Raw genomic sequence first — 14,411 nt, 5'->3', positions numbered from 1 at the left:
GTAATAATATAATAGTAATTGTTGGGGCCCTCAGAGCGATATCTAAACGACTTCCTCAGATCTGGAAATATTGAATTTATCAGACCTGAACACCCTAATTTTACAAAAAGCTCACTCTTCAGAACTGCCTATATTCTTCAACTCTACTTTAATAATTTTTAGGTCCTTACTGGGACTTGAATTTTTAAGTTTCTTCCACTCTTAGATTATGAATTTAACTGTAGATTACCCACACATAATATTATTATCCCAAATCCCAAAACATCTGGAGCAGCAGTTGAACAGCATCAACATTGACAAAATCATCATCAGTCAGTTGCAAAAGACAGCTTTACTTGGTACAGCTTACATCCTGTGATGAGCCTTTTACACCATCAAACAATCACATCTGCCTGTCTCAGGTCCTTGGGAAGCACTTGATAGTTGATAAAAACATGAAATCTAGTCTACAAATCTGGGTAATTGTGAAACTTCACCTTTCACTAAGTTGATACACACACACAAATCATCAATTTTAATATCTTTCTAATATACAGTGCTTGAAATCCTGGCATCATTTCTAAAACCCTGGGAATATAACTCAGACCTATCAGAAAATTAAAATTAAATACCATATCCCAGTCAACACTGGCCGGGCATGCTACTGTGTATAAACCCCACACTCATTACTAGATGATGTTACCTACTCAGTTAATGAAATGTCTGCAAGCAAACAACTAAGCTCAGAGACCACCAAGGACTCCAAAAATTAAATTAGGTTGGACATGCACTTATAAATTCTTGTAACATCATTTTGTAAGTATGTTGAATAATAATGCAATAGTAAAGTATATTTAAGAGGTACCATGGCTCAACCTATTGGAAATACTGCCTGGCAGATAATCCTTTATTATATATAGTACTGAGCTGTACAAATTACAGCTTCAGATACAGTCAAGGCTCATTTGAGATTGCCTTTAATGAAATCTTTATGTCAGCTGTCTAGCACTGAAGTAAATAACCTAATCAATATACTCTTTACTCTCTCCAAAAGTACAATGAATCAATAGACCTTGAAAACATTTATTTGACTTGTTAAAAGGATATTACTTAAAACATTGTCCTAAGTGTTTTGCAGTTTATATCTGTCACATCCAAAACCAGGCTCAAATTATGTGGTAATGATTTAGCATAAGAAATTAATTAAAATATAGGCAAAATTCCAATAATATTCATTTGTGGTATGGAATTGCAATTTAGCAGTTACGCTTCCTATTGTGAAGTAATACACACGGCCCTACAAAGTGAGGAGTATATTTGTAGCCATCTAGTCATATAAAAAGGGCTTCTAGTTTGCTAGACCTGTTTTGATAAAATCTAACAGAAATACAACAAAGATGGTGCAAAACAATGGACCAATATGTTTCTATATGCCTAGATTTAGTAATAACTTAAAAACTGAGCTAGTTTTACATTTTTTTACGTAAATGCCAACATAATTTGGCATTTCTCCCAAGTGCTGGAATAGAATGAAGTCAGAGTCTGAAGACAGCGTTGTTGGTTGCATTGAAGGAGTTTGGTTGTGGCACCAGGTATTTCTGCTTTTATTTTCATGTTGTTTTTTTATTTTGACATATTATTTTTTTTCAATTTTTTATTGTATTTTTATTGTTAAAGAATAACAGAAAAAAGAGGGGAAAAAAAGCAATACAAAAATCAATAGTAAAGAAAAAAAAATTCTCCCCCCCCCCCCCCAACGTGCTATAAAATGGAAAGGAAATTTTAGGAAATTAAAGTCTTCAATTCTTCCAGAAATCTCTTTGATAAGGTACTGGCGCCGATTTTTTTTTTTTTTTAATTTGATTTATATGCCGCCCTTCTCCGGAGACTCAGGGCGGCTTACAATGCGTTAAGCAATAGCCTTCATACTTTTGTATATTTTATACAAAGTCAGCTTATTGCCCCCACAAACTGGGTCCTCATTTCACCTACCTTAGAAAGGATGGAAGGCTGAGTCAACCTTGAGCCTTGGAGAGATTCGAACCAGCAGAAATTGCAGGCAGCTGTGTTAATAACAGGGTGCGTATACCACTGTACTATCAAGGCTCTCCAATCATCCAATCTCCCAAGTGCAAAGTCCACAAATGGTTGCCAAGTGTTCCAAAAAACATTCTCTTTGTATATACCACTTCTAATTTTAATATCACAAGTCAATTTATCATTTAATGCAAATTTCCATATTATTTTTATATTAGAGTTATAAACCCAGCAGAATTTTAGATGGAGGTCAAACGATAATGCAAGTATTTTAAATAAAGAAATAAATGGGGGATTTAATAAAAAAGGAAAAAGTGGTGAATAGCAGAAATAGCAAATGAATTAGGATTCCTAATCATTAAGGCGCCAGGCTAGAAAATGAGTTCTAATATCACCTTAAGCATGAAAGCCAACTGGGTGTCTTTGGGCCAGTCACTCTTTTTCACCTCGCAGGGTTGTTCTTGTGGGGAAAATAGGAGAAGGCAGATGTGCTGGATCTGTTAGTTGCCTTGATTTATTTGTAAAAATAATAATAGTGGGATACAAATAAATAAATAAGGCAAAGGTCTAGAAACCAGGGTACCATGAATTCTGGTCCTGCCTTGCACATCTGGGTGACTTTGGATCAGTCACACTTTCTTATGGCTAATCACTTTTGAAAATATTGCCAAGAAAATTGCAGGGATTTTTCCAGACAGTCTCCATGAATAAGCACTGATTTAAGAACCCTAAAAAAAAATAATCAAACAAATTCTATCTGAAAGTAAATTTTGAATTGGAGTACTGGAGAGCTCCTGCCTGGAAGAGAACATGTTTGGTTGGGATTCAGGCATGTTGCATGTAAAGGTGTTTTTTTTTTTTTTTTTTTGAGTGTGAGTTAGTAGATAAAAATGCAAAGCCATTGATAGCAGCTTGTGATGGAGACCGCTGCCAAGGAAAGGTAAAGGAAAGAGATACTGAGAAGTGTATTGCAGTTTGCTGGTCCAATTCAAAAGGTGGAGCAGAAGATGGGTGGATGTTGCACAGATCATGCAACAGGAAGGTCCTAAAAGACTGGTCATGTACTACTGATCCATAAGAAGCCCCCTGGATTTTTCTTCAGTAAAACCCAAAACTATAAGTTTCAATAGTCTTGGATGTCCTTAGCCTTGACTATCACTAAATATTGTATCTTTTTATTCTTGATGAATGTATTTTATTCTCCTTATGTACACTGAGAGCGTATATACCAAAGACAAATTCCTTGTGTGTCCAATCACACTTGGCCAATAAAGAGTTCTGTTCTGTTCTATTCTATTCTATTCTATTCTATTCTATTCTATTCTATTCTATTCTATTCTATTCTATTCTATTCTACTCTACTCTACTCTACTCTACTCTACTCTACTCTACTCTACTCTACTCTACTCTATTCTATTCTGTTTAGGAGATGACCAGGCAGAGCTTGAAGGTGGGATCAAACACACCATCAGTTTGGGATCCCTACACCCCTGAAAAAGACTTAAGTCCAGCCCCCCTTGAAGTCCATTGACTCTTATCTGGAGCCCATTTGCCTTGACTGTTCTAGATCAGATTCTTCTTTAGAGGTAGCATGGAAAAAACTTGCCATGCTTTTGAATTCGATCTTGGCCCCTGCTTTCTTGCATCTGTCACAATGCTTAATAGTGCCTGCTCATTTCACTCAGCTTTTCCAAACAGATATTGGGGTGGGTGGGGGAACTGTCTCTGTGTGTATATATGTATAGGTTAATAATTGAATGTTATAGAAAGTGATATATTTAATTTCAACTTGATTTTGTCAAACTTCCAGTATGTTGGATTTTGGCTGTATTGCACAAATGTTAAACTAGACACCGAAACTTGTGAAAGCAGAGGGAAAGCTAGTGTTATAAAATGCATTTATGATATTTTAATCTTGAGGTTATTATTTTGAGTCAATGTTCTGCCAAGATGACTTTTATTCCAGCCAAAGCAGAGCAAATAGTGTTTTAATTAGCAGAATACCATAGCTGCTCAACAAATGTATCATTTCTTGGTTTTTAAAACTATAATCACACTATTTTGCAATAAGAAAAATAGTTATTCCTATGTAGTTATACTAATTGGTTTACTTGATTTCCCCAAGGCAGGTTTTCTTTTTCTAGCTTGAGAAAAATTACTACCAACTGTTGTAGTATTTTGCTACTCCAAAAATTCTTGTCCTATCAAGGTAGGGAGAGGAGTAGTCAGAATGCACAACCGTTTGTTTCTTTGTATTTAGTCATTTGTAATATGGTAGTTATTAATATGCGTTAATATTATTTTCAGTTAATTGCTTTGAGTGGTACAAGAAAATAAAGTTATTAGGGAAATGGGACATGGAAGTAACTTTTAAAGGAGGGTGATAGTGGAGTTGATTTTAAAAAGTATACTATGATTTGATTTAGGCTTTTAAAGGGGGCAACAGGTAGTCCTTGAATTACAACCACTCATTCAGCAACAGTTTGAAGTTACAGCAGTGCTAAAAATTGGTAATTCTGCCTTGTCTCCAAAGTTAGAGCTATAGAAGAGTACTGAAGAGTGCTGTCTTAAGCTCTATGCTGTGGCCAGCCACCCAGCACCACAGCACAAAGCCTCAGCCACCTTTCTACACTGTGCTCCACAGGTGTTGCTATGCCCAGCTGACCTTTGCCGTCTTCCTGTTGCTGAAGAGGAACATCCTATGTGAAACAGCTTCTGGCTGTGCAAGGCCTTCTTCCCAAGGTCGCCCACGCTGGTCTCAAATAGCACATACAGGCCACCAGGGCAGAAAATCCAGCAGGATAAACAGTGTTGGATGATAGGTTCAACAAAAATGGTGGAGCACAAGGCAGTAAAAGGGAAGAGATGGGGGCGGGGGAGATAGGCAGCTGAGATAGGCAGTCAAAGAGCTTAATCTATGAAGGCTCAGGGCTGGGAGAGATCAAGTTGAAAGTGGCTTGGATTGGGATAGTTCCTCACCTAATGACTTCTGGAATCTGGTTAACAACAGCAATGGGGAGTGCAAAAGATTGGCATCACTAAGCAATGAAGTCACATGATGTTGCACTTTAAATCCACATCACTTAGTGATGGAAATTCCAGTCCCAATTCCTGTTGCAACTTGATGATTACCTGAACAATAAGCTGGCCTTTCCTAAACATCTCTCCTGAAAAAAAATAAATATGGAAAGTGAAGTTAAAATGATTTCTTACAAATTATTTTGAAACAATTCAGTTATTTTTATTTTATTTATTTATTTATTAAATTTATATGCTGCCCATCTCACAGTCCAATGCAACTCTGGGCACCTATTTGCTTTGCTATTAATTAGAAGCAAGATTTTTGTGGCCAAATATATAGCTGATCCACTTTTTGGTGAACACATGAACAAAACTTTCATTCAGCAAAATGATTCAGATGGAGAAAGATTGGGAAGTGAATTTTGCAAGTGACTTCTCTCCCCAGAGCTCTAGAACATTTATAAAGCCCCTTTAAACGGGACAAGGAATTTCAAGGGCATTGAAGAAAAAAGTTCCCTCACCTCATTCTGTTAATGACCTTCTTTTTAGGGTTAAATCTGTTCAGAGAAGTAAGGATCCAATTCAAAAAAGTCATGCATCTCAATGAACATTGGCATAAATACAATTTTTAATGTATTATTTTGGTTCACACAACTGATACTCTTCTGGGTTACCTAGTGAACTGAAAGCTCAATAATCATCTCTAAATAACCCATAATGGACAAGCATTCCACAAAATTCCATGTGCTACAGGGGTGGGTTCTACTTACCTTTACTACCAGTTTGCAATGTGGCCGCGTGCGCAGATCGTCATTTATGACGTCAGGGTGGGTGGGCGGAGCCTCCTGCCGATTTTACTACCAGTTCTATAGAACTGGACAGAACCGGGAGCAACTCACCACTGATGAACTAACTCCCCAGTCCTATGCTTATGCATTTGATTTTCTATCCAGATGCAAGGCTTACGTATACCTATATTTACATACACATATACACATATGATATACTACCAAAATTCTTGTGTCTATTTTATTGTTTGTAACCTTCAATTGGGTGAAATGGTCCTTCATAAGGCAACAATTTCAATGTACCTCAAATGAGTTAACTAACAAAATGCATCCAAAATCTAAACCCATGACTCCTGTAGGATTGATGTTTGACAAAGTTGCTTCAGTGCTGCCATGATGCCATGGTTAGCACAGTCACATGTTCATCACTTCAGTGCTTTCTGATTTCCAACAAAGAAAGTCAATGGGGAAGCAGGCAGGAAGTCAAAAGTCATTCCTGCTGCCACTGCTTTTTTGTATGGTCACAGTCATTCTGTTTCTGTGTTTGGGTATGGAAATATCTCTAAAATGATGACACAATAGGTCTGAGGTTGTCCAGTTATAACTACAAATTTAATCCTTTCTATTTCATTTCATTACACACACACACACACACATATACACATACACACCAGAGGTGGGTTTCAGTAGGTACTGACCAGTTCTGGAGAACCAGTAGTGGAAATTTTGAGTAGTTCGGAGAACCGGTACATACCAACCTCTGACTGGCCCTGCCCCCATCTATTCTCTGCCTAAGAAGTCCCAGCTGATGGGGCTTTTGCAGTAACCTTCCCCTGGAGTGGAGTGGGAATGGAGATTTTATAGTAGCCTTCCCCTGCCACACCCACCAAGCCACACCCACCAAGCCATGCCACACCCACCAAGTCACACCCACCAAGCCATGCCACACCCACCAAGTCACACCCACAGAACCGATAGTAAAAAATTTTGAAACCCACCACTGATACACAAACAATATTGATTCAAATCTGGTGACTGTATAGACAAATGACAAATGATAATGACCTTAACCGACCTTTTGTAAATAATTTGTGAATCTTCCTATTGCATTTTCAAATAGATAAACTGTTATTTAAGATAGAAAGTTTTCATACCCGTTAACCGGATCCACCACAATTCCTCGTGGGTGAGACATGCCACCTTCCAGTAGAGTTTTACGACTCTGAGAAGCTTTCTCTAGCCTGGCAACATTAATTGTTTTCCTGTAACCATCATTTGTCCAAAACAAATTATTTCCAATCCAGTCTATTGCAATGCCTTCTACATTATCGAGATCTGTGTAAACAAGCAATATATATATATATATATATAATTTTGTGTGCATGTGAGTGTGTATAATATTAGGTACTTCACTAGTATTCTCAATATAATTCAAGTTATTTATATAATCATAAATAATCATAGTTATTTATAATTATAATTGCTGTCACATTTCACAAAATGATCAACAATAAGATAAAGCTAATGCATCCTTTATAAAAACCCAAGCAAATAGTGTCCATATTCTTAATCTGGCTATAACCATAATATTCATGATACTGAGTATTTAAAGTGATCAGTTATGAGGTACAAATAACTTTGAACTTCTTGTCTGCAGTATGAATCAAGGGGCAAGCCTTTGAAGCAAGAAATATATGAAAGTGAAAGTGGCTAATCACTAAATCTAGAACAATTCCTTATAATGGAACCAAGTTGTACTGTTGATAATTTTCTGGAATGGTGTGAATTGCAATGCTATGTATGGATTGCAATGATATGTTTTTTCAACATTTATTTATTTGATTTATATCCAGCCTTTTCTTTCAGGAGTTTAAGGTAGCATGAAGAATGGTTCAAATACTTTTCTGGCATAGCCTACCTAAAGGCAATGGAGAATCATTAATTATCTCTACTAGTTTCTTTTATCATGATATAAAATATCCAGGCAATAAAATGATAACAGTGCCAGAACATATGCATTATAAATGAATGAAAGCTTATGGTAAGTAAATTAACAGTATTCGATAGAAAATACTGTGTTAGTGCAAATAATTACATTGATCGTATCTGTTGGGGAATAAACCTATCTTTAGCTTATCTAAAGCAACTATTACATATATGTGTATATGTGTATGTGTATGTATGTTTATAGTGTGTGTGCATGCATATTTATATTAAAAAAACTAAGCAAGACAGGGAACATATTAAGCCAGCTAGATCATTAGAACAACAGATTTTTAGAATATATAATAGTTCATCAAGCATTGGCAATTAAAATCTTCTATTTTCATTTGTTTCTATATTTTTTTTATTGAGTAGCATCAAAGATGGCATTTTCAAGAGTAATTAAACATGTTAGATACTGCAATATATTTAGCAGAAAACCAGCCCACTTTCCAACATGGATGATTAATTTGTTGTTTTGCTTTTGAACTTTCAAAGATAAATGTAATATAGACTGTGCAACATTGTGCTAAAACCGAATTACATATTGAAACTTCATATTCCTCACTCATTGCACATAATTGCTTTTCTAGTATTCCATCATAGCCAAGGACACACTCTGATAGGTTTTAAAGAAGGAAAGAAGTGATGCATTGTAACATTAGTTAAAAACTAAGAAAACATCTTAGATTTACTTAGTAAGAGAATATAAATGCAGAAAGAGGAAGAATTCTTATTCTCCATATGAAATCACAATTAATATTAAAGAATATAGAAGAAAATCTCTGTTCACAAAGTTGTTGAATGTGAACTGGGAGTGCAAAGTTCCCCAAAATTTTATTTCTATATATTACAAGGGAAGGGTGGAAACACACAAAAAAATGCAACAGCTATTCCTGTCCCTAGGTATTTGATAAAGTATTCCCAAATGATTATCACAACCAATCACTAGATTATAAAGAGTTTAGAATGACTTGCAATTTAGTTTGCAATAAAAGAAACTATGAAATAAACGGAAGTTTAAACAAAGCAAAAGTAAAATAGAACAATAAAACAACCAAGGAAAAAGAAAACAAAGAAAACACACACACACACACACACACATAATTAATAATAATAAAAAAAAAAGATGGGAAAGTGGGGACCAGAGAACAGGGCTATCAATCTAGCACCCACCTCCAGTGTGGAACTCCCCTATTGGGTCCCCAGATCAGTTTGCAAAGCAAAGTCTTATGGAATGATAGGAGGTTGGGAGCAGATCTTATCCCGGAGGGCCAGTGGTGGGATTCTGCCGGTTCTAGGCGGTTCAGCTGAACTGTTTGTTAAATTGCTGGCTCACCCCGCCCCTTGCCCCACCCCTCCGCACCACTATTTATTGCCAATAAATAGTGGTGGGCGAGGAGCGGGAGAGCCAGCAATTTAACAAATGGTTCGGTGTTTTTTTGTAATTTTATTGGCCCACGGAGCTTCAGCATAGGCTAATTAGCCCGTTGATTAGATCGGCCTTCTGACTCTCAGCTGATTTGCTCTCAACTGTTTTGCTCAAGGCTCTGCTGCTTGCTTGCTTGCAAAAAGTGCTGGAGCAGATTTTTTTCCCCCTAGCTATGCTGAAAAACGAAACTGAAAGTAAAGCAGGCTGTTGGCTTTGCTGTTGCTGCAACGTTGGAAAATTAGGCAGGCAGATTTCTTTTCTTTTTCCTCACCAAAAAAGGTAGCTGCAAACAATGGGAAATTTAGGGAAAAAGAGGAGAGTTCAAGATTTTAAAACACAAAAGAAAAAAAGCTCTATTTAACTAGGGAATTGTAATAATTGAGATACTATTAATTGTATATTGTGTTGAAAGCAGAAATGGTTAAGTTGTGGTTTGGAGGAATATATGGGGGAAATTATTTGGTTTATTATTATTGGTAAATATAATTAATGGATTTGTAAGAAATTGGATTGCATGGAAATAATTGGAATTTTCATGTTCATATTGATTAATATACAAAAAAGATAGTTATATAACATTGATTTATATTAAAATGTTGAATTTATATTAAACAACTGTAATATTACATAATTAACCAATGTGAGGATGGATATAAAAATAGATGACAATGGGAAGGGGTATAATATAGAATAGAAAGGAAAAATTGAATTTGATTAAGATTAGAGATGAGGATGAAGGGTAATATTGTTTTTTTAAAAAAATAGATAAGGAATAAATATGGAAAAAAGGAAATATAGAAATTGTAAATTTAATTGAAATGACTAAACACTGTTTAAATTTGTGAATTGGCCAAATACTCTGTTCAAATAAAATAAATTGTATGTTTGTATGTGTGTTTCTAATTATTGCTATTTATTCATATTTGTTCTCTTTTATTCTTTAAAGTTTAACAATTCATTCTTTATCTTAATATCTTTATATTTGTTTGGGGTTGCCTTTCTTCCATTTCATCTTTTTTACTGTACAGCAATCTTTCTCCTCAAACCTACCACCTCTCTCTTTTCTTTCTTCTTACTTTCTTTCCCACCCCCGCTTCTCCTCCTCCCTACTTCCTCTTCCTTCCTCCTTCTCCTCCTCTCTTCCTCCCTCTCTTACCCTCACTCCTACTCTAATTTCCCTTCCCTTCCTTCCTCCCTTCTCTTCCTTCCCTCTCTCTCCTTCTTTCTTCCATTTCTCTTCTCCTTCCTTCATCCCTCTCTATTGCTGTATCCTTTTGTGCATATGGATTACTCAGAGGGCTGAAAAAGTTATTTTTGACTGGTCCTCGCACTTTTGACCACTCCTCGAACTTAACGACTGTCCTCACATTTTACGTTTTTCGCCCTATCTTGTCGCCATGGTGAAGAGAAGCAGTTGTGAAATGAGTGACCCGGTTGTTAAGAATGCCGCATAAATGTGAGGAAGGTCATAAGTGCGAGGACCGGTCAAAAATGTGAGGACCAGTCAGAAATGACTTTTTTCAGCCCTCTGAATAGTCCCTATGTGCATATGGACTAGTCAGAAGGCTGAAAAAGTTATTTTTGACCGGTCCTCACACTTTTGACGAGTCCTTGAACTTACGACTGTTCTCACATTTTACGTTTTACGCCCTATCTTGTCACCGTGGTGAAGAGAAGTAGTGGTGAAATGACTGACACGGTTGTTAAGAATGCCGCAATGGGCATAAATGTGAGGATGGTCATAAGTGCGAGGACCAGTCAGTAATGACTTTTCAGCCCTCTGAGTAGTCCCTATGCACATAGCCACCCCCACTCAGTCACATGACCAGTTAGCCACGCCCACCCGGTCACATGACCACCAAGCCACACTCCCAACTAGGCCATGCCCACAGAACCGGTTGTTAAAAAAATTGAATCCCACCACTGCAGAGGGCATGATGTCTATGGAGATTCTCAGTCATCCAGGTGTTTTTTTTCAAGAGGCAATTGGACTTTGTTTTTTCTTTGAAGATGTTTTGCTTCTCATCCAAGAAGCTTCTTCAGCTCTGACTGGATGGTGGGGAATGGAAGGATTTATACTCCTTGCAGACAGCTGATCATTTGCATTCTTTTGGCAGGTTGTTAAGGCCACCTGGAGGTTTACCTGTGTCATCAGGGTCACCTGAGTGATGTAAATTGATGTAGAGCCTTCTTGGAACTGTTGAAAGGACTGTGTTGTAGATTGGAGATAGACGATGTTATATCCCTCCTCCTCTGTTGAGAGAGGGCTGTTCAATTTTGACATATATGGCCTCTTTAACCCCTCCTTCAAACCAGCAATCCTCTCTGTCCAAAACATGGACTTTGTTGTCTTCAAAAGAGTGGCCTGTGTCTTTTAAATGTAGATGGATTGCTGAATGTAATCCTGATGTGTTTGTTCTCCTATGTTGTGCCATGCGTTTATGAAGTGGTTGTGCAGATCTGTAAATGGTTCACTGAATTGTACTGCATATACCATGTTACTCGGTCCCTGTTTGGGTGTTTATCCCCAAGGATAAATGCTCTGACACTTGTTGCCCAACTTGTTCTGCGGCCGCTTGCAGCTGGACGCCATGTGGCACATTGCGTTGGTGCTGCCACTTGTGTCAGAATGCTGGGTGGTGCATTGTGGTAGTACTGCTGCTTGCGGCAGGAGGCCTCATGGCACCTCACGCCAGTGCTGCCACTTGTGGCAGGATGCCACATACATGCAGTGCTGGTGGCACTGCTCACACACACAATGGCTCATCACACCAGATGGCCTCCTGCCACGAGCGGCAGCACTGGTACAACATGCCATGCGACTTCCTGATGCAAGCGCCCCGCACTGGTGTGACGAGCCATGAGGCATCCTGCGACAAGTGGCAGCACCAGTGCGACACGGCACATGGCCTCCTGCCATGAGTGGCAGCACCATCATGACACAACACATGGCATCCTGCCGCAAGCGGCTGCAGAAGAAGTCAGGCAGCAGAGCAACAGATGTCAGGCGTGGGTGACATGGCTGTGGTGGTCCTAAGGAAAATAAAGACCTGGTGCCTCTTTTGGAAGAAAAAAAAAGTATAAGACTGTCTTATTTTTTGGGTAACATGGTAGGGATATTAAATCTGATACTACTCACTGTTAAATCAGAAGTATTCCAATTTCCAATATTGTTTTTCCTTGCTTTATGATAGTTTTTTAATATTTCTTTGGCACAATTGAGAAATTATTTTATGATAAATGCAATGAAAGGGGTAAAAAAAACAAAAAAATTGAGAAAAAAAACATTAGTACTGCTCTTCCTCTTCTCAGGCTAAGCTATGAATGTCTAAATTCAACTATAGATGGGGTCAATTGGCTTGAATATGGCAGAAACCTGACATAGCAAGGCTAAATTAAATTCTTTATTTTAAACTAGAGTGGCACGGTTAACTATTTGAAAGTGCTAGTTCCCCCTTAAACCTAGAGCATTTCTGCTTCCTCCTGTCCTTGTCATGCTCCAAAAGTTTCTTTGTCCTGTGCTTCATGCAACCTGAGCAGATGCTGGTTGTTGGTATAACTGGCCTCCCTGCCTTTAGAATTACTGGCCTCTGGCTTTTCTTTCACAGCTGGTAAAGAAGGGAGGAATGTTGATGGTATCACATAGGCTTTGAAATATCTTCTGAAATTGGTGAAGTGTCAGTGTTTCAGCGCTGACATAGAAAGGGAGATAAGCCCTGGACTTTTGCCTGCTAAATCCCTTTGAAGCTCGGTCTCCGTGGAAATGAAGAAGGGGGGGGGAACATTCCTGTGAAATGACGAGACAAGAAGTCAGGAGAGTGACTTGGAAGATAGCCAATGAGAAGCAGAGAATTGGGGATCGGAAAGGGAGGGATTGGGGGGCAAAAGGTCAGTCTTGTCCGCACGAGTCACGATCTGGTTGCTGTATTCGAATAAAGAGAAGATTTCCTTAAAGATTGGCAGTTTGGAAATTCATTTATTTTGAGATAGCATCGAAGTCTGACATGAAGATGTTTAAATAATTGATCGACTTTCCTTTGGTTAGTACCAAGTTATCATTTCTACTAAGAATATCCTGAAATTATCTCCATTGATAGCATATGTTTAAAAATATAGACTATTTTAAATCCCAGCTATCCAGTAATATATAATCGAAACATTCTGGGCAACAATGATCCTGTGGTCATGAAATCCGAAATCTTAAACTTTCAAAGTTTTAAACTAAACAAGCAAACTTAACGTGATGCCTGTTCTTGAAAATGCTTGAGTGAAATCTTCAGTTTCCAATATTTTATTGAAATCTTTCCATGCATTACTTACCGTCCTTCAGGATTGTTTCACGGCCAGAGCCATCAACTTTTTGACGTCCTATCAAGAAACTGGTAGTGTCTGCAAAGTATATGTAATTGGTTTCAGCATGATAATCCAAAGCTCGAGGATTGACTAAATTTTCTATAGGGATCATATGTTCATCAGCTATTTTGGTATTTAGATCCATTCCTTGTATGATACCTGGACGTCCTTTCCCATAAAACAGGAACAATTCATTCTTTAGTCCTATATAAAAAAGTATTAAAAACTTAAATCACAAATATTTCATAATTTATTTACACTAAAAACCAAAGCTGCTTTATTTAATGCTAAAACTTTTTTGTTTGTTTGTTTTTAGTTCAGTATATACAATTAAGATCTCAGATATTATGAAGGCTTCTGAGCTAAGAATGATTGGTCAATTAAACCAAATAAATTTGTTAAATTTAATTAAAACAGTTGTTACATCTAATCACTGCTTTTTATACCAATTAATATTTCAAAAGTCCAAAAGAACATAGATTATTGTTAGTGCAAAATGGACTTGTATAATGCTGTATAAAAATGGATCTATTGTTTGCTATTAACATATAAAAATACTGTAAAGTTCAGCAAAGAAACAATTTAATTTTCATTTTTAAACTCAAACTAAAGCAAAATATCACAAAGCAATAGACTATATTTTTCATCTCAATGTGTGTGTGTGTGTGTGTGTATAAAAGGTCACGGACAAGACAGCAAATTGCAACAGTTGACAGGTTAACATCATCCCCCACTGATAAGCAGTAGGAATTAAGCCTCCATCATCCAGTATGACGACAGCAAAAACAACACAGCTAATTACAAGTGGGTGACAGCTG

At 37.3% G+C, this 14,411-nt stretch overlaps 1 protein-coding gene across 1 annotated transcript in view; it reads right to left on the bottom strand.

Moving 5' to 3' along the window:
* The window catches only part of LRP1B (LDL receptor related protein 1B), a 989,801-nt gene that overhangs the window by 260,222 nt on the left and 715,168 nt on the right, over nt 1–14,411 (bottom strand). Inside the window, exons 11-12 of the mRNA XM_070957016.1 lie at nt 13,561–13,797; nt 6,980–7,160 (exon numbers count right to left, since the gene is read on the bottom strand). Coding sequence (XP_070813117.1) covers nt 6,980–7,160; nt 13,561–13,797 — 418 coding nt within the window. The remainder of the gene's footprint in view (nt 1–6,979; nt 7,161–13,560; nt 13,798–14,411) is intronic.

This window comes from Pituophis catenifer, unplaced genomic scaffold (assembly GCF_029215685.1).
Source record: "Pituophis catenifer annectens isolate HBS135680 unplaced genomic scaffold, rPitCat1.0.hap2 SCAF_1, whole genome shotgun sequence".
In the NCBI taxonomy this organism is placed as follows: Eukaryota; Metazoa; Chordata; class Lepidosauria; order Squamata; family Colubridae; genus Pituophis; species Pituophis catenifer.
Note: the sequence above shows the minus strand (reverse complement) of the source record. Positions and strands in the feature narration are given on the sequence as shown.